This window comes from Pelobates fuscus, chromosome 1 (assembly GCF_036172605.1).
Source record: "Pelobates fuscus isolate aPelFus1 chromosome 1, aPelFus1.pri, whole genome shotgun sequence".
NCBI classification, from domain to species: Eukaryota; Metazoa; Chordata; class Amphibia; order Anura; family Pelobatidae; genus Pelobates; species Pelobates fuscus.
The window spans coordinates 335,138,136-335,163,199 of NC_086317.1; the positions used below are offsets into that span (position 1 = coordinate 335,138,136).

The 25,064-nt window shown below is 37.7% G+C and overlaps 1 protein-coding gene across 1 annotated transcript in view; it reads left to right on the forward strand.

Moving 5' to 3' along the window:
* The window catches only part of NALCN (sodium leak channel, non-selective), a 550,494-nt gene that overhangs the window by 425,164 nt on the left and 100,266 nt on the right, over positions 1-25,064 (forward strand). The window contains exon 17 of the mRNA XM_063425294.1: positions 19,223-19,359. Within this exon, the coding sequence (XP_063281364.1) occupies positions 19,223-19,359 (137 nt within the window). The remainder of the gene's footprint in view (positions 1-19,222; positions 19,360-25,064) is intronic.

Consider the following 25,064-nt stretch of genomic DNA (forward strand, 5'->3'; position numbering starts at 1 on the left):
CTCTTCTTACTCCCCCCCCTCTTCTTACTCCCCCCTCTTCTTACTCCCCCCTCTTCTTACCCCCTCCCCCCTTGTCTTACTCTTCCCTCCCCCCTCTTCTTACTCCCCCTCCCCCTCCCCCTCTTCTTACTCCCCCTTCCTCTTTTTACTCCCCCCTCCCCCTCTTCTTACCCCCTTCTTACTCCCCCTCCCTTCTTACTCCCCCCTCCCCCTCTTCTTACTCCCCCTTCCTCTTTTTACTCTCCCCTCCCCCTCTTCTTACCCCCTTCTTCCTCCCCCCTCCCTTCTTACTCCCCTCTCCTCCTCTTCTTACCCCTTCTTACTCCCCCCTCTCTTCTTACTTCCCCCCTCCTCTCTTCTTCCCCCCTCTCTCTCTCTTCTTACTCCCCCTCCCTCTCTTCTTACCCCCTCCCTTTCTCTTCTTACCCCCCTTCCTCTCTCTTCTTACCCCCCTCCCTCTCTTCTTACCCCCTCCCTCTCTCTTCTTAGCCCCTCTCTTCTTACCCCCCTCTCTCTCTTCTTACCCCCCTCCCTCTCTCTTCTTACCCCCTCCCTTTCTCTTCTTACCCCCCCTTTCTCTTCTTACCCCCCTCCCTGTCTCTTCTTACCCTCCTCCCTTTCTCTTCTTACCCCCCTCCCTCCCTCTTCTTACCCCCCTCCCTCCCTTTCTCTTCTTACCCCCCCTCCTCCCTCTTTCTTCTTACCCCCCCTCCCTCAATGTTCTTACCCCTTCCCCTGTAGCGTGGTCGAGCTGCTCTCCGGTCCGCGGTGCCCGGCCGGAGTGATAGGAAGGTGCACACTGAGTGTGCACCCTGTCAGTCCGGCCGGGTACAGGAAACAGAAACTCCTGTTCCGCGCGGAACAGGAGTTTCTGTTTCCTGTACCTGGCCGGACTGACAGGAAGGTGCACACTCAGTGTGCACCTTCCTATCACTCCGGCCGGGCACCGCGAAACCGGAGAGCAGCTCGGCCACGCTACAGGGGAGGGGAGGTGAGAAGCTGCAGCCGCCTGAGGCTCTTAAAATAGCGCTCAGGCAGCTGCAGCATTTAAAGGGGCGGCCGGCCCCTCAGAGTGTGCCGCCGGGCCCCCTGATGGCGTTCCCCCCTCCCGGCCGGGCCCTCGGACCATGTCCGAAATGCCCGACCGGTCAGTCCGCCCCTGCTCATGTTATGCTTTTTCAGGTCGCCTTAGATCTCTTGACTGCAAGTTTGTGTTAAATATTTAACTCGCAGGCAGTTGAATTTTTTTTGGCAATCACACTAAATCTAAATCTACTGTGAGAATGTGCAATACTATTTATAACTTGGAAGGGTTTATTGAATATGATGAGATGCAAATCTTTCTGAAATGCTTCCTTTCATTTGGAAATCACATTTTATTGAATATGCATATTTTGTTAGGATAATTTTCGTTATCATTGGAATTGACGACAGCTTTAAGCACTGCAGAACACTTGAGTGCTCAGCCTGTCCCCAGAATCCCTACACGCTCACACTCATTTGTAAAGTTAACAGGCGTAAAAGCATATGCTTGCCGTAGCAAATGTTTAGCAAGTCATGAAAATTAAAACAATCAGGCCACAAGTCAAATGCAGACACAATAGACGTGGAACAATAAAGAGCAAACAAAAACAGTAAAATCTGTTCTGCAACACAAACCCCACAAACATAATGGAAATGATTAAAACATTTTATAACGTGGAATTTTATTTTTTATTTTTTTATGGGAGGTAACAATACGCATGGTAGCTATACAGACAATATGAGATAATATAATATGCATGGACTATTTTGTAAATACTTGTCCTGCCTACAATCTAAGTGAGAATTAACATGACAGTTCTAGGCTGCACAAATGATATGGTTTTATTTCAGTAAAGGACAGTTTAGTATATTGAGTAGTAAAAATAATTTGATTCATAACGCATTTTCTCACATTCTGGACGATTTTAAATCTATATATATATATTCTTTCATTAAACCTGGAGGCAGATGAACTTGAGAATCCTTACACCTAATTTGCATATGTATTTTTTTCCACTTTGTGTCTGTGGTTTAAATAGTTACTAATGTAATTCTAAATAAATAAACATCATATATCTACATCTATCAAAAGTATACACAGTATTGTGTGTGTGTATTATTGGAAACAGAATGATAATACCACCATACCCTCTTCTTCCCATTCAAATAACTTAAGATTAAAAGAAAAAGAAAAAACAGATGGATCTGAATTTTTTTATTTTTTTTTAAATAACTGCTGGAAATAAAATCTAGCAGACAGCTATTTATATAAAAAATGAAATGGAAGAGGAATTACTTCTAAGATTTTCTATTAGGCAGAGTACGCACCTGATTATAGATGCATGTCCTGTAGGATGTGCCTATTTTCAGTACTTATAATGTGTCTTTTTGGAGCTCAAGTTGGCTGGTGGGGAGAGATAAGTAACAAGAGCCTTAGCCAGGTCCAGTCAGCCCCGATAGCAGAGCAGCTGGAACAGTTATAGAGGGTGTAAGACTCAGTGCTATCCCAGCCCCTCCAGTTTATGTGTGTGGGGCTGGAAAGGAAGACAAAAGGATCACTTCCCATCTGCAACTAGCCGCCACATGATTTGTCATGCAGAAGTAGCAGGGACAGAACTGAGTTATGCATACTGTATAACAGCAAACATTAAACCCAGGTTAACTGCAAACGGATGCCAAATTTCACACAGTTGCTCCTGATTTAAAATTCTTAGTGGATACATTTCAGATTTATATACTGTTGCTGACTTTATGTTTTTCTTTGGTCTGTTGGTTGTTGTCTACTGGGAGATCACTTTATGAACACAATTCAATCAATAGTCAACTATAAAAGACTATCTAATCCTCCCTTGCTTTTTTCTCTAAACTTTGCCCTTCTTCTGTGTAGTCTTCCTCCAGTTTTCTTATTACATAGTTACATAGTTACATAGCTGAAAAGAGACTTGTGTCCATCAAGTTCAGCCTTCCTCACATTTGTTTTTTGCTGTTGATCCAAAAGAAGGCAAAAAAACCCAGTTTGAAGCACAATTTTGCAACAAGCTAGGAAAAAAAATCCTTCTTGACCCCAGAATGGCAGTCAGATTTATCCTTGGATCAAGCAGTTATTGCCCTACATTGAAAGATTATATACTTGAATATTCTGTTTTTGCAAGTATGCATCCAGTAGCTGTTTGAACATCTGTATGGACTCTGATAAAACCACCTCTTCAGGCAGAGAATTCCACATCCTGATTGTTCTTACAGTAAAAAAACCTTTCCTTTGCCTTAGAAGAAATCTTCTTTCTTCCAGTCTAAACGCATGGCCTCATGTCCTATGTAAAGTCCGGTTTGTGAATAGATTTCCACACAATGGTTTGCATTGGCCCCGAATATATTTGTATAATGTTATCATACCCCTCTCAGGTGACGTTTTTCTAAACTAAATAGGATTACATTTGTTAACCTTTCTTCATAGCTGATATGTTCTGTGGCGAAACCAGCCTCGCCACTGGGAATTGGAGAAGACTGATTGCCAGCCTCCTGCCCTGTGACTATGGCCCCATGTTAAAATGCTTGATTTTCCCCTGCAAAGACCCGAAAGCCGGTTAATTCTGTACTTTCCCTATGTGAGCAGTGTTACCCCAGATAGCTATGCCATGGAGCCCATTCGTATAACGAAAGACTATGTGAAAGACTTTGGCTCCATGGCAATTGAACTGTATGTATGTGATCTGAGCGCCATTCAGTCATAATGTGCACTCAGATCTAAGCTATCTGGGGATATGTTGAATGTATATGTTTTATGCAATAGCTGCACAGTTATATATTTTTATTTATTTTATTGTATTTTGCTACCATGTGGCTAATGGAGTTTTGCCTCTGTCCTTGGAGATAATTGGATTACTTCCCAATTATCACCAGGATAGAAGACTCTGTGGAACTGGTTTTGGGCAGAAAAGCCATGCTTCATTTGGTCAAATAGTACTTTCCCTTAACTTTTTAACTCCTGGATGGAATTGGCTGAATTTTGACTATGTTTATAATTAAAGTGTGCTGAATTCGAATATGTGATTTTTATGTTTGTGACATGTATATTTTGGAAGTTAATAATATTTGGTAAAAACTGTATTTTTCTGCCTGTGATAATTATATTAACCATTGTGTTCAGTAATCATATCACAGGCGGAGGGGAGGATTTTGTGTGGGAGTGTCTGTGTGTATTGTACGGATTGATTGATTGTTCTGTAAAACCCTGTGGGCAGTACTATGTTTGTGGATTGGGAATAAAAGAGGCTGTATGTGCCAGTACAGTCAGTTCTGCTTGACCTCAAAACGAAGTGTTGTCTCGTTACTGGGGGAATTGGATTATATGCTGATTGCCAGGAGTGTAAGCTGATTGTATGCTTTTCCTGTTCAGCTGTTTCCAGTGTTCGTGTGTTTCCTGTTCGGGAGTTGGAGGATTTGTGTAGTTTGCAGTTAGGGAGACTGGTGCTTGCAGTAGCTGCCTGTGCATTGGAAAGGGGAATATTGCCTAAACGGTTTTTAACCTCTTGTGTGCAAAACGGTCCATTACATGTTCCATTCCTTTTATTAATTTTGTAGCCCGCCTCTGCACTTTTTCTAGTGCCATAATATTCTTCTTTAGAACAGGTGCCCAAAATTGCACAGCATATTCAATATGTGGTCTTACCAGTGATTTATAAAGAGGCAAAATGATATTCTCGTCCCGAGAATGAATGCCCTTTTTCATGCATGACAATACCTTACTGGCCTTGGCCACTGCTGATTGACATTGCACATTGTTGCATAGTTTGTTCCCTATAACAATTCCCAAGTCCTTTTCGTGTGTTGTTATCCCTAATTCGCTTCCATTAAAGGTATACGTTGCTTGTGTATTCTTTACGCCGAAGTGCATAACTTTGCATTTTTCAACATGCATCAAGCATGCCCAGTGTAAACCATTCCAGTGTTAGTAGCTTTATTCTAAATTCCAAGTTTGGTCCCAGCTTATTGCCCATACTGAGAAACAACCAAGTATTTGAAATCTTGATGTATATCTGGCTTCTGCTGAGCTGTCTGCAACCTGGCAATATCACCGAGTTCCAGTGTTATCGTATTGCTCAAGTTTCATCTCTGTTAATGTTCTAAAGAAATTCTCACGGATGAGTTGGTTTTAACTTCTGCACCTTGCATGGTTCTCAGTAGATCATTTTAGGCCATTCCCAGTGCCCTTTGGTCCTAACCTTGCTGTGAGCTTTACAGAAGTTTAATAGTTATTAAATGCTCTGAGTGCACTTGCATGTGTAAAATTCCAAATTACACTTTAATGTATATTTAATAGTTAGAAATATACCGTATATACTCGAGTATAAGACGAGTTTTTCAGCACATTTTTTGTGCTGAAAAACTCCCACTCGTCTTATACTCGAGTGAGTGTCTGTATTATGGCAATTTTCATTGCCATAATACAGACTGGGGGGAGAGGGGGGCTGTCAGGAAGCTGTAACTTACCTTCACAGCAGCTCCTGTCAGCTCCCTTCTCTCTCCTCCGTCCGTGCAGCTCCCAGGTCGGCTTCCTTTGCAACTCTCGCGAGAGCCGCGGGGTCAGAGCGTTGCCACGGGTTACCGTGGCAACGCTCCGCGCGGCCGCGAGAGTTGCAGAGGAAGCTGACCTGGGAGCTGCACGGACGGAGGAGAGAGAAGGGAGCTGACAGGAGCTGCTGTGAAGGTAAGTTACAGCTTCCTGCCAGCCCCCCTCCTACAGCCCATCCACTGGACCACCAGGGAGTGAGAGCCCCCCTCCCTGGCCAGCTAACAAGCAGGGAGGGGGGACGAAAAAATAAATGAAATAAATAATAATAAAACAAATAATAAGAAAAAAATAATATTAAAATAATAACAAAAAATAATAATACAATTAATAATAAAATAAAAAAATAATTACCTAAAAAAATAACAAAAAAAAAATTAAGATAATAATTAAATAATAATTAATAAAATGCCCAACCCCCACCAATGCTCTGCACACACACACACACACACACACACACACACTGCACTCACACATACACACACTGCATTCATTATATACACACTGCATTCATACACACTGCACTGCATTCATTATACACACACTGCATACACACTGCACTCATACACACACACTGCATTCATCATTCATTATATACACACTGCACTCATATACACACTGCACTCATATACACACACTGCACTGCATTCATTATACACACTCATATACACACTGCACTCATATACACACACTACACTCATACACACACTGCATACACACACTGCACTGCATTCATTATATACACACTGCATTCATACACACACACACACACTGCACTCATATACACACACTGCACTCATACATACACTGCACTGCATTCATTATACACACACTGCACTCATATACACACACTGCATACACACACACTGCATTCATATACACACTGCATTCATTATATACACACACTGTAAATAAATATTCAGTTAATATAATTTTTTTAGGATCTAATTTTATTTAGAAATTTACCAGTAGCTGCTTCATTTCCCACCCTAGTCTTATACTCGAGTCAATACGTTTTCCCAATTTTGGGGGGTAAAATTAGGGGCCTCGGCTTATATTCGGGTCGGCTTATACTCGAGTATATACGGTACCTTAAAACAAAATGATACATTTGTAAGCATTACAATCCATTAGAAGGATGGATCTGATAATCTAAATCTATCAGTGACATTTCAAACCTTTCATAATGTAACAGTAAATCCCTATATGTGTTCTAGATAGTAGGCATCCCATTAGTGTGCTGTTTGAAAAAAAAGCACAAATGGACTGTACCCTATTTGTAATGCACATATATATACTTAAATAAATGAAAAAGCATAGTCTATTTGAACCTAATTCTAAATTGTAGAACTATTACATTGAGTGGCTTCTGAACATCATTATGATCTTATGCATTAGATGTATTACTATTATTGCAATATAAAAAGCACCCAATACAATACAGTTTCTGTAAGACTCTAAGGAACCAGGATAATCTGTGATGGTTTTACTCTTGTTTTAAAAATGTTTCCCATGTAAAGGCATTTTTAAAGGGACACGATTAAATAGCATAGACATAGCTCTGGAAATTGCAGACAGATAGAGAAATGATATCTGCATGTATATGTTCACTCTGGATGTAATAGTTTTGTCCAGTGCTCTGTTCAACAAACCCATAGATACTTACAGAGAAACACATACTAAGGAATTATCAAAAGAGTTTAGACTTTTGCAACTTAATGTTAGGACAACATTTCAGTTTAATTCAAGTTGAAGGCTCTTGTGGTTCTCGTGTTTGTGTGTGTATAGGCATGCACACAGCATTTAATTACGAAAAAATATAATCTAAATGTTACTTTAAAAAAAATACTAGGTGTTCCTATGCCTCTTCTCCCCCTCTCCTTCTTTCCTCCTCTCCCCCCCTCCACACCAGTACCAGGGCTGGTAGCCGCCAGGCCTGGGCCCGGCAGAGCCTCCGAGGAGACAAATGCAGTAGGTGGGATGGCACGGGTCGGACAGCAACAGTACATCTAAACTGAACTACAGAAATGACGTGACCCCCAAGGAACAGACTGATGAAATTACAGTCCCATAGACCGAGAACTCACATGCAGGGGAACTTTCACAACACCCACACGCAGCACCGAAATGCCCTATAGAACTTGCAACTACCCGAACCTGCCTCAACTGATAACATCACAACCTGTAGGTGGGCATGCGGCACGCACCCTCATCTCTCTGACGATAGGCGAGCTGGAAGATGGTCATGCCCCACCATGCCAAGGAGCACAGCGCCAGAATGTTTGGGGTAGAGGGCATGGCTGACCACAAATATAATCATCTGCTTCCTGACTTCTCCCGCCACACAGCCATAACACACGGCAGACAGCCTGTTCACAATAAGGTTGCAAATCTGACTTGAGCAGCACTAGGCGGCTCATACCTACCATTCACATTACTTTCAGACCACAATGACCGCAAACACGCCAACACACCCGGCCTCGGTAATCCACAACAACAGACGTTCTGTATACTATATAATATCAGTGTACAACGGATGTAACAATATTACATGAACCACAACGTCAGAGAATCCAAGAATGTTATCAAATGTTTCGCATTGCTACTGTTTACTCCTCTGCGCAGGAGAAAGACTTATGTTTCTATGATGTACCAATAAAGCATTATTTTAAACAAAAAATAATAGCTGTATACAGAGATAGTAATGATTTTGTGCCTGGGTGCCCGTTGCACATGCCTTGCTCAAATACATAATAGAACATTCTACCACTTCAATCATCTTAAATACTTCTATATAGCACATAACTGCTTACAATGTTTGTGCAGAAAAAAGAGTAAACGATCATCCCACTTCTGGTACTGAAAAGCCAAAGTCAACCACAGTTCCCATCTATCACACTGTTGGTAGAAATCAGTTCTGCCAATGAGAAAAAATGGTCTTGTTGATGTCCAACCCCCCAAAAAATATAAAAAATTTCATTATCATTTAAGAGAGTTAAAAGAAAGTTCAACAATATTTCAGTAAAAATTCCCTAAAACATTTTGTTCCACCAGTTAGCACAATAGCTTGATCTTCTTGTTTACCACCTACATTTGCCGGTAGGTGCAATGGAGGAATGTTAATTAAAACCAATAATTGTTGTCATGGGGAAACCCATTGTGTTAATCTTTTTGTATGAGTTGTTCCATTTTCTTTTAAATGTATAGTAAAGATTTAGCAAACAACACCACATTCTAGTTCATTTCAGGCACAGCCAGGACAGACACAGCAAACTACTTGGAGAAATAGAAACATTGTTTTATTTTCCCTCCTCTCTGTATGTTGACATCTCGGTGTAATGGTCAAAATGTACAACAATGACTGACAGGCAAATAATATGGGGGTGCCCAGTTGCAGAACAAAGAGGTGCTAATCTCGACATCTAATTTTATTTTGAACAACTCTTTATCTCAAGACTGTAAGCTCGTTTGAGCAGGGTCCTCTTCATCCTATTGTTCCTGTACGTTTTTGTAACTGTCTTATTTATTGTTAAATTTCCTCTCCTAAAGTATTGTAAAGCGCTACGGAATTAGTTGGCGCTATAAGAATGCCAACAATAATAATATTATTAATATTAATAATAATTTTGTGTTTTTGTACTGTTCCTACATAATATGATATCCTTGCGCACTTATCTTATCAGTTCTTTACTGTCAAAGTAAGTTAGGGCCCTGACTTTTTTACAGTAACAAGGCGATACAATAAAGCCAATAGGCTCTTATGCATTGCTTGGCAGCGAAAAGAAGCTGTTAAATATTGGAAATTCCAACACCCACTAGATATTTGTATCAATACATTACCAACAGTCAGAACTTGCACTTGTGTCTGTAGACTGTCCATAGTGTTTGCATACACAGGCCTTGCCAAATCTCACAGATGTTTACTGGAAATAATGTACTTAAATATAGAATAAATGTTTTTTTGCTTTTCTAATATAGGATTATTCAGAGTTTGTAGTTATTCTATCGTTACACCTAGATGAGGTAGGTGCAATTTAGAGTCAGAATGAAAAAGGAGGTCGTTTTTAAAATTGAAATTATTTTAACTGCTGGTAATCATTAATGATTGCAGCTGCTATTTTAGTGATTGCCAGTTTGTCGTTAAATGGTTGTGACAATCATGTATTTTATTGGCATGTTGTGAGTGGTAAAAGTAAAAGAAAAAAAAAGATTTTTGAATAAGGTTCTGGGTCTCCAGTTGTACATCAATGATCTACAAAAATTATCCAGGGGGAAGAAATTAGAAATCATCAAGGCAAACTAAAAAAATCTCATGACACAGGATAGGATATAAAAACAGGAGAATTGAAGCAAGAGGTCACCAGGTGTAATACCTGGATAATTATCCTACTGAGCTGAGCAAGCTGGTAATTAGGCTCTTGTGGATATGCCTTATTAGGTCTGACCACTTTGACTCCTCAGTAGCCAAAATCAAACCCCTTTAATTCTTTAAACAAAGTCTCTCCTTTCATGGAATACATCTGTTATTATCCATACACAGCACCCATTATTCTCTTTCTAAATTTGCTTGTTCCTGCACTTAAATATTTGATATATTTGGGCTAATTTTTTAACAGGGGTCACTAGTGAGTGTACCGTCACAATATATATGGTTGATTAACAAGTCAAAATACGACGTGTTGTCAATAATCTGTGTGTAATCTGAGTGATGGACAGGTTGGCCATGGAAGAGAAGATAATAAAAAGTATATTTTAATAACTGTAAGAAGTAAGTTCGACACTTGGGCAGTGTGGTGATCCACATTGTTCCTGAAAGCTGTAGCACAGCAGGAGGTTCGTCTAATCCCATGAAATGGCAATGGAGCGTTTAATCACAAACACGATGATAATGAGCTTGTCAATTAAGCTGCATAAGCCTAGACCAGACTTACCCAGCTGTGAGAACCTTGCTGAACTAATAATTTTTTCTTTTATTACTTATCCTTTATATTTCTGGAGAGAATGTGCTTGTATATTTAAAAAAAATGATCCTACTATTAATATGTTCTTTAATTCTACTAATGTCTAATGAAGTACAGGCACACATTGGGGATCTCTTTGAGATGTCATATTGTTAGGACATGGCAAGAATGAAGAGTAACCTTATTATACTTCACTAAATCCAGAATAAATTTTATTATTTAATCATCTGTTCATTACTCACCTTATCATTTATTCCAAGGGAGACAAGAAACCTGAATGTGGAATAAAAAGCACAGGCTTTGAAACGCTAAGATAAAGTGTATTAATTAGAGACTGACTGATCTGGCAATTTCCTGTTATGAATAATCTAGAACAAAATATTAAATGTATTTGCTGCATGTGAACCGCTAATAGCTTAAATTCAACGAAGTATGACTGTTCTATTAAGAGTTCACGTGTTTTTAAAATTATTATTTCTGGACATTTTTTTTATTTTATTTCTGATATATAAAGTGATGGCTTATAAAAATATTTATTCAGTAAACCAAATACAATAATACAAATTAAAGCTCGATGAACATAAAAGGATAATGGGAGAATATAACGCAGAGTTTCTAACGATTAGATTCTACACTGCTTTTTATACAGTTTAATTACAGTGTTCAATGGTATGATTTAATTTGATGAACATTGTTTCTTTTAGCTTTTACTTGTTGATTATAAATGTGACATTTACATCCATACTAAGACAGTTGAGTTTCTGTGTGGGTAGTTTGAGAAAAAAACTAAACTCACGTAAATTTTGCAAAAGCTTTATTTTGTGCATCTTTTTGATGAATACATTCTGTTCGCCATGGCATACTCGAACTTCAAAGTTGTTGGTTATTTTTTTTGTTTGTTTGTTTTTTTGTTAACATTATGCTTTTCCCCAAAATAATACACTATACTTACTGATGTAAAACAGGAGATTCTTCATTTGAAACCATTTGCAGCCTCAAGCGAGTCATTCGCACTGTAACTGTTCTTACTTTCCACTAACTTGTAGTATTTTGACAAGAGTTGCTTCTCATTCATTTTACTTGTTTGATAAACACATTCTATTCGCCTTGACATACTTGATTGTCAAACTTTATATATGTGTACCCAGAAATAATACATTTCCACAGACTTGTGCTTAACAGGAATACTTCATTTGAGACCATGTATTAGAAGCCTCCTGCAAATCGATAGCACTAAAGCTATTCTACCTCTAGAAAATCACCACCTTGCAATATTCTACCTCGGTTTGCTGACAAACAAGAGTAGAAGAGAAATAACTGATTTTCTCTGTTGTAAAAAAATAGAGGATAAAGTTTGGGTCTGAGTTTAAGAAAATAATCTAGAATTATTAAAAAGGACGCATGCTTTATAACCCACCACATCTCTGCAGGAAAGCTTTTCATTTTAAATGTAATTTTAAAATATTTACGGTCAAACCAATATAATGAAAGTAGATTTTTCTAGATCTACTTATAGCAGCTACGTTTGACTCACATTTTCCACTAAACAAACAGGATGTACAAAAATATTAAGGTTTCTCGAACAATGAATTCAAAATCTGATAGTTCACATATTATTCAATAATAAAACGGATAAAGGAGCTTTTATGTACATCAGGTTTGGGTTTTTATTAAATGCCTAAAAGTGAATATTCGTAGATGACGCTATCTTCTTCAACCATACATAGTTATCAATGTATACTACAGTATAGTACAGTATAGTATTCTATAACATTTTCATGAAAATGAATCTATTAAGGTTCATGGTTCCATTTGTAATATAATCTTTCAGATGACATATAGGCCTTGATTTAATATTTTTGAATAAACTTTTAAAATGATATAATATCTTGCTATTTTTTTTAGTAAATTACATATTATTGCATACTTTAATTGTTTAAAAAAATATTTTGATAGGATAATATTGCTAGGAACATTAAATAAAGGGAAATTTTATTAATTATTGATTTATTTTTTAATAAATGCATAAATACGTTTATATGACAATAAACAGTAGAGATAATTAAGCATATATTGTTATAATATGATTGCTTTTAGACAAAAATATTACACAGCAAAGGCAACAAAAATAAAATATTATATCGAAAAAATAAATAAATAAATAAGGAGTAAAAAGAAAACCATAGAAAGAAAAAATAAATCAATCAATAAATAAAAGACAAATAATTATACAAATCCTGGTTTCAGTTTTAGGAAGGGTCGTTGGCTAAGGCATGGTGTCTAGGTTGGTATGATAATCCTAGAGTGTATTTGTGGAGTCTAATGTAGTAATCCAATTATCCCATGTTCTATAGTTTGTCGGGTTGATACAAAAGACTGATGCAATCCCTCTTTCCATTTTGCATTGATATTTAATACATTCTTTAATTTGGGGCCAGGAGTCAATGGTTATCAATTTCTAATTTCCTGCAATTAAAGTTTTAAAGGCCATTAAAGCATGAATCAAAACATTTTTATTTTTTATTTTGGGTAGGTTAGGTAAGTTTAAATGAAGTTGGGCCATCTCTGGGGATCAGGTTTGCAAAAGGGCTAGATTTTTGTTGACATTGAGAGCTAATTTATCCCAAGCAGACCTTTTGGGGGGACAATACCACCAAATATGTATTTTCTCAGCATTAGCTAGGTCGCATTTTCAGCAAAAATGTGTATCAGTGGGAAAAATCTTGCCATTTTTTGATGGAGTTAGATGCCAGCTATTCATTAGTTTGAAATGCAATTCCATAATGTTTAGACAGTGAACCAAATGATATACAGTTTGCAGAGCAGAGTACCAATCTTTCATGTTAATTTGTATCTGTAAATTTCTTTCCCAGTAGACTATTGCTTTGGGTTTTGTGGACTCTTCAGTAATCTTATTATGTCTGCACATCTACACAATAGCTTTGTCTCTGTGCCTTTTTTAATTATTTCCTTCAGTTTACTAGCGGGATTGATAATTTATCCTGATATAGAGCACTCACAAGAAAATAAAAAAATAACATCTTAAATAATTAAATATTTGATCATTAGGTAATGAAGATCTTGCTGAAGATCTTGAAACGTTCTTACTCTGGACCCATTTAGCTGAGTTGATATATAATAGATCCCTTGCATTGGCCATAAAGTTAAGTCTAAATTTTCATTCATTCTGCTCAGAAACTTTAAAGAATATGCCGGTAAGATTGCATTTTTTATATTAATCTGACTCTGGAACTGGTTCCAAAAATCAATCAAAGACTTTAAGATTAAATTATGGGTATAAACCGACATGTATCCCGGCTGAGTTTTTTATTGGCCTCAAGACCTTGGTCAGGTTATTTAGATGGGTGATGAATCTTTCTTCAATTTCATACCAAGCATGTAGAGTATTATCTTTTTTTTAACATCGGAATCTGATGTTAAAAGGAAATCTTATTACTCCTTCTCAACTGCTTGTTTGTTTGTTTTATTTTTTTACTTTTGTTTCTTTAACAAATGCTAAAGAACATGCACATAGTCTGTGGCAGTAAAATCAATGATCAACCAACATACAATTCAGAGTTATAAAGGTATGGTCGATGCTACAAAAAAGCAACAATGAGAATCAAGTCAGAAAGAAAATAGTGAATGATTTAAAAACATCAAATCTTTCAAATAGAAAAGTCAGTATATTTAATAGCTTGTTAACATGTGCATAGCTTATATGTGAATAATGTGTATATGCAGCATGTACAATGAATTTGTAGCCTAAACAAATATTCTTTCTTAGAAATCTTCATTTGACACTGCTGTTTTCTATGCTTCACGTATACAGTCTACACATTTGGGGAAATCATTCTGTATTACATAACTTTTATAGTTCCTTATTCTTAACCCCTTAAGGACACATGACATGTCTGACACGTCATGATTCCCTTTTATTCCAGAAGTTTGGTCCTTAAGGGGTTAAATAGGTTTATTGCCATTGAAGTATTTTGTATGAATATCTAATTCTACAAGGGCTAGCTCTGCTGTAATGTTACAGTGCATTTAAAGGAATCCTATAGTGTTAGGAATAAAAATATGTATACTAATGCTGTAGTGCCCTTGTCACCTATCAGTGCTGTGTTTTATTTTTAATATTTTGCCCCACAATTATCCCTATAGCTACAATGGTTCAAAAAGGTTGATTTCTTAGCTTTTCTCCATCACAGCACTATCTTCTTCATGAAGCTCTGCCTTTTTGGTTGAGATCATTAATGTGTTCCTTTATGTATGCCAACTACATGGGCTGATATCGCAGGCAAGATTCTCAACATATAGTCAATCATGAGGCACTAGCACTTCCACTCCCTCAATGTGCAAGTTGAGATCATTTCCAATGTATTTTGACAAGGCCAAGCTATTTGGTGCACACCGATACATCTTGAATTCCATAATATTAAATCAAGTATAAATTAAAAAAAATATGATTCTGAAGATAGTTGATATTTAAAAAAAAAAAAAAATAATATTTAATTGACCCCACTGTTAGCTATATAGGTCTAATATACGTATATTACCCATACAAGGAACATTACAAAATGTTCTAACCCCAGAGAATAGTTTGACAAAAGTTGTTTTGTCTATGTAGATATCACAGTATAGCCTATGTCAAGGACCAGCTCAATTAGTCACATCAATCCTGGCATGTAGGCAAAAACAGCTACAGGGACACTGTAATTATCTAGAACCAGATGGCTGTGTATATGCCAGCAATATTATAGAACTATTTCTGTGTTCCAATTGGATTTTTTTTTCTGTTTTTGTCTGCCATCCATGGATGAATCATGGGCATGATAATATTTATATCTAAATGTACTCAAAGTTATTAAGTGTTCTATTTCTGCATATGAGCTATGTCATCCATGTTGTCTCAAGTGCTTGCATTTTATTATATTGCAATATAGAAAACGTTTCTACATTATTGACGACAAACTGTGAGTTTAAATAGACTGCACCTCTGGACTTTTTGTTCAGTACTTCTCATGTAATGGGGATATTCTGACTTACAGTGGAAGCATCTGTAGTGCCTAAAATGGAGAAGCTCTAACTAAACTGTTGCTTGTAAAGCTTTTGATCAGGCACCTGGGTGATTTATCATGTGAAGTCCCCTGTCCTTCCATAGCAAATTATTGAAAGGGTCAGAATGAGGAACCAAAGGCATTAGTGACATGTGAAGGCCAAAGAAATGCTAACCCAAGAAGAGAGAAGCTAGATATTATCCTCATAAATGCCTAACTATTCCAACTGTTTATCAGTATTTCCACCTAGGCCTTATCAAATGTTCTCACTAATCCAGTGAGAACATCAGTTACTCTTGTTGCAAAATATAAAAAAATTATGGTACCTCGTGGTTCTACAGATGTTTTCCTCTTCAACCTATTGTTCCTGTAAGTTTATTTGTAATTGTCCTATTTATAGTTAAATCCCTTCTCATAATATTGTAAAGCGCTACGGAATCTGTTGGCGCTATATAAATTGCAATAATAAATAAATAAATAAAATGTTTTGACATCCATTGATAATATTAAATAGTACACCAGCATGTGTAATATGTAAGCTAAAGACTGCCAATACCATTATTTAAGCCATGTTCTGTGAACAGGCCAGCAGCATAATACACTGAAATGAACATGCACAGGATACCTACATATATCCCCCTTTTTTTAAAGAAAGTATTTAAAAATCAGTATATTGCCTTGTAATTATGAGGTACTGAGTGTAGATTGATTTAGAAAAAAAAGTGATACAATTATAGAGACAAATAAAAAGACCTGAATACTTCCTGAACACACTATATAAACACTGTTACTAAATTTATGTAGCGTAATGAGTTTTATATTGTTTTGTAACAATAAATGTAATAAATACACATTCAGACTGGTATATTTGTATCATAAAAAGTTAAAAAAAAATGTTTATATATATATATATATGTTTATTTCCCCCTTAATTTCATCCATATAACATAATTTAGATATCAATTTACTATATTACAATGCATTATTTTAAATACGTATCATTGCTGAAACTATAATATGTCATATTATACAATACAATAAAAGTATACAAATCACAAAAACAATCACAATTCTGCCTTTCATACCCAAACAAAACAGACACAAAAAATAAAAATAAAGAAACTACTAACAATAAAGAGATGGTATTGGGGGATCAGTGGGGGAATGGAATTTTAGTTCTTGAAAATCTAACCCAAGGAGCCCAAATTTCGTCATAATTCTCTTTAGATGCACTGTCCATTGCTATACCTGCTTCCATCCTATGTTGGAAATCAATTTGTGTCCGTATGTCATGCCAGTTTAAAGGACCAATATTGCTCCAGTTCCTGGCCATAACTATTTTACTTGCCATAAAGATATGAATCAAGAGGATTTTAATTTTAATTTTAACCCTTGACATATCTAAATGGAACAGAAACATTTGGGCCATGATATCAATTTGTACCTTAAGAATAAAATTTACCAGACCGGAAATAATTGTTTTAATAGGGTTCAGTTCCTCACACTCCCACCATATGTGAGGGAATGAACCCAATGCTCTACCACATCTCCAACAGTCTGGTAGAAGTGTAGGTGGAAATTTATGTAATCGGGTAGGGACCAAATACCATCTATAGACAATTTTGAAATATACTTCCCGTATGTTTACCCCATGTATGTACCTTTTTACTAAATGTAGACCAGATAGCCACTCGTCAAGCGGAAAAGAAATTTGAAATTCTTGCTCCCATTTGATCATTGCTAACGCTTTATCTATTTGTTTTTGTTTTTTTATAAATTGATTAAATCTAGAAGCAATTTTTTTCTTATAATGAAATGCTATAAATTGATCAATTGGGGTATTTTCCGAGAATTCTTTACTTGAAATAAAAGATTTTATTCTTAAATAGTTAAATATTTCTTTAGAAGGGAGATTGTATTTAAGCTGTAACATTAGAAATTTTAAAATTTGGTTCCCCTCTAACTCTTCAAATGTTTCAATTCCACATTTTTTCCCATTCTTGAAGATTTAAATCTTTTACATAGAGTTTTAAGCATGCTAATGGGGCATTTTTTTGATATATGTTTGGTACCATATTTTTTCTTTAGATATTTTACTATGTAGATCATTGTTTTATTCATCGGGTTATTAGTTTTTATATTTTTTACAAACTCGCTATCACACCATATGAGAGATAGAGGTTCAAGGTTGCCAAGATCAGCTTTTTCAAAATCTATCCAAGTTGGTCTTAAAGCTGTAACATTATCACACATAATTAGATGTTCTGTCATATTGATAATATATACGTTTTGAACATCCGGAAAAGATACACCCCCCTCCCTCCAGTTTCTCTGTAGAATTTCCAATGACACTCTAGGTCGCCTGTTCTGCCAAATATAGACTGAAATCTGTCTTTGAAGGCCAGCAGGTAGGGGCTATTGCCTAAAAAAAACCAATCTATTGTCTTACAATAACTGGGGGGACCTGATGCCCTCCCTCAGTTTCAACCTATCTGTAGTGAGTTATGCCCACTTGTGTTGCTTTTAGTGTCCTGCTTTTATGACCCTTGTAAAATGTTTCACTATCTAACTGTAACTGTATTTGTTCTGCTATTATCTTAAAAAAAAATGAAGCATAAAAAAAAGTAAAAAGAAAAAAAATTATATGGGTTTTCTACTCTATGCAAGATCAATCAGAGTGCTCTGATTGGTTGGCTTGCTCCTTACTGTGTGTGTGTGTGTGTGTGTGTCCCTATGTATGCCAGTCTGTGTATATGTGTGTAAGTTGCTGTGTTTGCCTCTGTGCTTGTGCATATTCATGTGTATCTGCCCATCTGTGTTTTTGTGTGTGTTTGTGTGTATGTGTATGTGTATGTGTTAGTAACTGTGAGTGTGCCAAAAAGGTGTGTTAAGTAGTGGAACTGGAGGGGGAGGGTATGGAGAATGGTGGTGGAGCTTTTGGAAGGGGTCACCAGATTATTTTCTGACTCATTCCCTGATTGTTTTTTGATTCTAGAAACACTCCCGTTAATAAAACAATAGGTCTAAGGATGCTTAGTAGTGCCCATTTATACACCTTGTACAACAAAGCAGAAGTGTGTTTAAAACCCCACTAGTATGTCTGTTCTTCTAGTTGTTGTGCCTCCTGCCATGTTTGATGTATGCTTGGGTATTTGCAATACAAATTGTGTCATATAGAGTCAGACAATTGATGTACGCGTGTGTTTACAGTAAAACAGATTTTGTGGTTGCTATGAAACATTGGTTTTGTTTGGAATCATTTACTCCATATTAATTTATTGTTTTTACTCCACAGCCCCTTTCTTTAATTGTTATTATAATAAAAAGCATCAAAAGAGCTTACAAATCAAGATAATTAATACTGTTAATTAGATTGCATTTCATAGAAATAAATATAGGTTGCAAGGGTCATAAAGGTTGTATAACATAGCTTTGTACGCGCAGAATATTTATTATTAAAAAGGTATATTGTCTTCAATTTTTTTTAAAGGCTTCAGGATTTTATCTAATGCTTAGCAGTAGCTCATGGTCTATGTAGGTCTTTGCTGCCATCTTCTGTTGATTTTTATTCATTGCTTCAAAATCTTCTTTCACGTTTTTCCCCCTAGCTAAAGCAAAGTGAAGCTAATGCTGACACCAAAGAAAAGCTACCCTTGCGTCTACGTATCTTTGAGAAATTTCCCAACAGGCCACAGATGGTAAAGATCTCTAAACTTCCTTCTGATTTTACTGTTCCCAAAATAAGGTACTTCTTACTTTATTCATTGTTCAATGTTTTATATGATTTATTATATATCTATTTTATAGGAAAATGTATTTAATTTCTATATTTATCTGTGTATAACCTCATGGAGAGCTTGCTTTCAATATATTGCACTTGATCATAGGTAGGAATTTATGATTAGACATACAAAAAGCCTTTTCATTGATAATGTATTTCTGATTGTGAACCTTTATTTATGAGTTATATGTCACTGAATGATTTTGCACACACATTCTAAATCTGAAATGTGAATATTTGGGGCTTTGTTTTTACTAATTTCTTTGTCTTTTTTTTTTGGTCCATATGAAAAAATAGGTAATATAGAATAATTTCTAAAAATGACAACATGACTAAAATTGTAGAAACACAACACAAATATGGGCATGTTAATTTAACAAACTATCAAAGTCATACATTTGACAGAAACTCTGCTTCTAATGAGATAGTTTTATTCTTAATATTGAAAAGTTAGTTATTTACATGTATCTCAAGGTGGATTTAGTTTAGCAATAGTTATGGCTGATAGTTGTGGGAGCCAGTAACTAACTACTTTGAAGTGCTGATAAAATTTAAAACAGGCACAATGAGCTCTGAGGATTAATGTTTTTTTAATGAACAGTTTAGAGGCATAAACATAATAGTTTGCTGCAGATTAATACATTTGGATGCACTTTAAATGCAGATGACCTGCTTTCTTAGTATAGTTCCAATGTCCGATACACACAGACACAGTATACATGGTGAATTTCACGCTTACACATCAGGGTAGTCCTACATACCTACATACAGGAATAATGATACTTAATCCAAACTGTATCTAGAACCACCAGTGATAGCTGGAATTCCCTAGAAAACATTCAGACCTTACATCGTGCTAATACAGTGCTTTCCAAACCAGTCCTCAATGCACCCCTAACAATCCAGGATTTGGGGATTATACAGTTGTGTCTAAGGTTTTTTTTTTCTTTTCTAAAAACACCTTAGAAACACATAGTTATTTCCTGAATCCTGGATTGGTAGGGTGCATTGAGGACTGGTTTGGGACCCACTGGGCTAAAACGTTTTTATAGCCCTGGAGTAACTATGAAACAGTTGGGGAAGATCATCAAAATTCAGACAGGCACCGACTAGACTTTAAAGGCAACATGCCAGAAAAAATGGGAATGGAATGGAGAACAAGCTGGAGTTTTGTTGTTGGTGGGGGCAAATAAGTTTAGTTTGCCATTGTGAAGAAGTCTGCCTAATCATGTGCACTGCATTTGCTGTCCAAGCAAGATGTGGAAAACAAAAGATGATTAGAGGACAGCCACTAAATATTGAATATATTAGATCAAGTGACACTGACCATTAGAGGAGGGGAAAGGAAGAGCAGTAAAACATTCTATACTTCCAGGCAGGGTTCCTCCAGACACATTCACTGCATCTGTTGAGACAGACAGACTAATGTTGTGTTTTGCAATTCCTGTGCTTGTGTGGGAGATAACCATTGATCCAAGTGTGAGGATTTAGGTTACTGCTCTATCTACCTGGCTAGCTACTGCCAGTGTCACTTAAAACCACTCTAAGTAGAAGATATTTTACCACACTATTTTTGCTGAATAATATTGTTTCAGTGTACACAATAATTATCATTGTATGTCCTAATTCCAAGAATAAATTGAGGAAGGGTAAGAGAAGGTGTCGTATTCCCCATTTACCATCAGCAGTAATGCCATGGCTTAATGTCTTTTCCTCTGCCATGTGAATTGTTGACACCTTTGTTACGTCCACCACCATTATTAGAAGTATTCAGATGCAGGTTAGTGGGATTAGCAGCATGTGTGTTACATCTGATTCACCATCTGGGAGGTGGAAGGTTTTATCTCTGCCTTTTTATTGACATTGCTTCTATCACAGCTTGCTTAAGCATTACAGTTTTTGTGTTTTATGGTAGTTGAAGCAAGGTGTTGTTTAAACCAGTGGAATTGTTGTCATAGCCTGTGTTATTTCTTCTAACCACCATCAAGAGGCCACTAATAGAGAGAGCTCAGCAGAGACTCTGTTGACCCCATCAAAGACAACATTTACTGAAGAGGTAGAGCAGAGTACAGAAGTAGTGTCCCCAATGTCTGGTCTTGATGGTGGTGGTGGTGATGAATCTGGTGAGGATGATATCACTCTTTCCTTCAACACTGCATTAAATTGTTTAACCCTATTCCAGGTAGATACATTTCAATAGGAGAGTTCGGAGTGGAGAGGCAGCAGTCCACTATTTTCTGCACCTAATGTGCACTCGCCACTTTATGCATCTTTGTCTGCAGTTGAATTGCTTCATTTAATGGAAACAGTTGGAGCATCATCTCTTACCGGTACCAGAAGTTACTCACCCAGGGATATTATTATTAACACCACCACCTACCTTCCCATTACCATAAGTCAACCAACAAGTGTAGAGCTAGTGTTGCTACAGTTTCCACTGTCACTGATGCATCTTCATTAGCCACAAGGCGAAGAGTTCAAGGCTAATATATCATGCCAAAGCAAAATTGGGCATTACGTTTAAAGACACCCCGGCACTCTCCCCCTACTCACTTCCTTGCCACACAATTTACACTTTAATTTGTAAATTGTGTAGCAAGGAAGTGAGTCGGGGGATAGTGCTGATAAGAAAAACATCTGCAAAGACACAAGGAGATTGTATTATCAAGGAAAGAAACGGAAATACAAAGTATTAGGGCAGGCAGCATGGCGACTGGTACTGTATCTGATTCTGCACAGCCAACTAACACCAACAGCACCCCTCTACTACTTCCTTCCTTTGGCAGAACAGGTGGGATACAATGATACATAAAATAGTGATGTTGGCAACAGTAAATATAACACTCACTATGTGGGTCTTTTGAAAAAAATAAAACCTCTATAAAGTAACAATCAGCATCAGTGTTAAAAACCTAGGTGCATACTAGGTGTATAAGTATTAATAATTGGTGCAAACAGTGATATTTGTGACCACACAGAAGTAACAAGTTGATATACTTGCAACAATGGGAACTCTGGTATCTATAAAGGAGACAAAAAAAAAACAAGAGAGGGCTCCTAGTGCAGCACAATCAAACTTATATGTATACACTCCAAGAAAAAGTAGCTCTTAAGGTATCTCACTCACAAGGTTGGAGTGGTAAAATCACAGTGGCTCTAGCACTCAGGGAGGATCAGCCCCTAGAGTACGTGGGATCCGTGGGAAAACACTTGCAACCCGAATGAAAGGCAAGTATATTCTTTATTCAAGTAAAACTAAAAACAATGATGATATATAAAAAGCCTTGGTCTGCTCACCAGCCTCAGGAAACCAAAAGGGAAAGTCAATATAGATATATATGAAGTAGTCCTTCGGATCTCTTATCCTCGGCTGTTCCTGCTGACCATCTGATTTCACTTCATGACTCCGGATCCATAAAACAGGTGGGATGTTGAGCCTTGTGTCACCAGGTGACAAGGACAGGAGGGCTCCCAGTCCTCATTATCCCATGGATGTGTCTGCCAACCCACTCTTGAACATTTTAAAGGAATTCATTCCAGGGACATGTCAAAACTGTTGGCTAACAAAATCACCCACCTGATTGGAGCTTCCTTTGCATCATAAAAGAAGGGGTAACCTTTAAGCAGCTGATACATTGCTCTGCTTGTGGTCAGTAATGGAGCTGCTAACATATTGCACTGTGTCATGATTTATTTAACAAGAATAAAGCCGAAATGGAGAAGCTACGTGTGAAAAACAGCCCACCTTACTGCCTCCATAGGAATTAAGAGGATAAGTAGCAGACAAGTGCTGCTAATCAAATGCTCATCAGCAAGTGTGATCACCTCTGTAAAAGTCGAAGTTTTAGGAGGTTGCTGATCTGGAGCATTCAGGTGAAAGCAATGCCGGGGAGTAAAGACTTAAGCAATGATTCTAGAAAAGCAATTATTGGTGTCCAACCGGGAAGGGTTATAAGGTAATTTCCAAACAAATGAGTGAGAAAGATTATTCAAACGTGGAAAACATTCAAGACAGTTGCCAATCTTCCCAGGTGTGGACGTCCCAACAAATTCAGCCCAAGGTCAGACCATGCAATGCTCAGAAATATTGCAAAACACCTACAGGCCTCTGTTAGCGTGTTCATGACAGTACAATTAGAAAAAGACTGAACAAGTATGGTTTGTTTAGAAAGGTTGCCAGGAGAAAGCATCTTCTCTCTTAAAAGAATATGGCAGCATGGCTTAGGTTTCCAAAGTTGTATCTGAACAAATCACAAGACTTCTAGAGCAATGTCCTTTGGACAGGCGAGACCAAAGTGGAGATGTTTGGCCATAATGTACAGTGCCACATTTGGCAAAAACCAAACACAGTGTTGCGGTCACCGGCCCGCCGAGCCTCACGGTCGTGCCCGACCGGCACGACCGCACCGACTACACGAGCTTACCTGCTCGTCGGTGAGCCGGGAACCGCGCACGTAGTTCTTCCGGGCATCACGCCCGAATCCAATATGGCGCCGACCACGTGGTCGCGTCTATGGATAGCCCCGCCCCCGAGAATTATACTAACGTGTGCGTGACGTCACGACGTCAACGCACACGCACGTTCTGGGGTCAGAGGTCGCCCTCTGACCAATCATAGCTTAGAGAGGGGTATTTAAACCCCTAATTTACCCCAGTACTTGGCCATGTCGTGGTTTCAGTTTCCTGGTTTCCTGAAAGTGCTATTCCGTGTTTCTGATTTCCTGGTATCCTGATCCTTGGCGTTTCCTTGGTTATTCTGATCTCTGGTTTCCCTGACTTGGCTTGTTTAATCGGTATTGAGTATTTTCTGGCTTCCTTGACCTCGGCTTTCCCTTTGACCATTCTCTGTCTCTAGCGTATTAGTCCGGCCATTCTAAGGTCCGGTTTACGCTCTATCCTGTTATTTTCCTTTTCTTACTTATGTATATGTTTACATAGTTTCTGCGTGCTGGACCACATTACTAATCGTGACATTACGACATGGCCATGGATCCTGCAGAACTATGCAAACATATGATCGCCTGTGAAAATAGGGTGGAGGATATGGACCACAGGTTAGACCAATTTGCCCAGGCATTTCAGACCTTGCTCCAGAGGACTGCCTATTTAGAGGTCCCTCCTGTACCACCTGTGGTTCCGCCACCTGTAGTGGTTCCCATACCACATAAACCACCGTCCATAACCTTGTCACCGCCCCCTCGTTATGGAGGTGATTCTAAGGAATTCAGAGGTTTTTTAAACCAAATAGAATACCACTTTGAGGCCTCCCCAGGTTCATTCCCAACAGATAGATCTAAAATAGGCTATCTGATGAACCAATTAACTGGAAAAGCCTTGACTTGGGCTAACCCCTTATGGGAAAGTGGTGACGCAGTAGCCCGTGATTACAGTACCTTTCTTACGGCCTTTAAGGCTACATTTGAACCTAAAGGCAGGGAGAAGAACGCTGCCAAAGCCCTTATGAGAATCAAGCAAGGCAGTCGTTCTGTAGCCGATTATGCAATAGAGTTCAGGACATTAGCGTCTGAGGTTGATTGGACCAATAGCGGTCTGGTGGCTGCTTTTTCTGAAGGTCTAGCTGAGAATATACAAGATGAGACTGCAGCTAGAGACCTTCCGGTTAATCTTAATGAGTTTATTACCTACATGATAGACATTGATAACCGGCT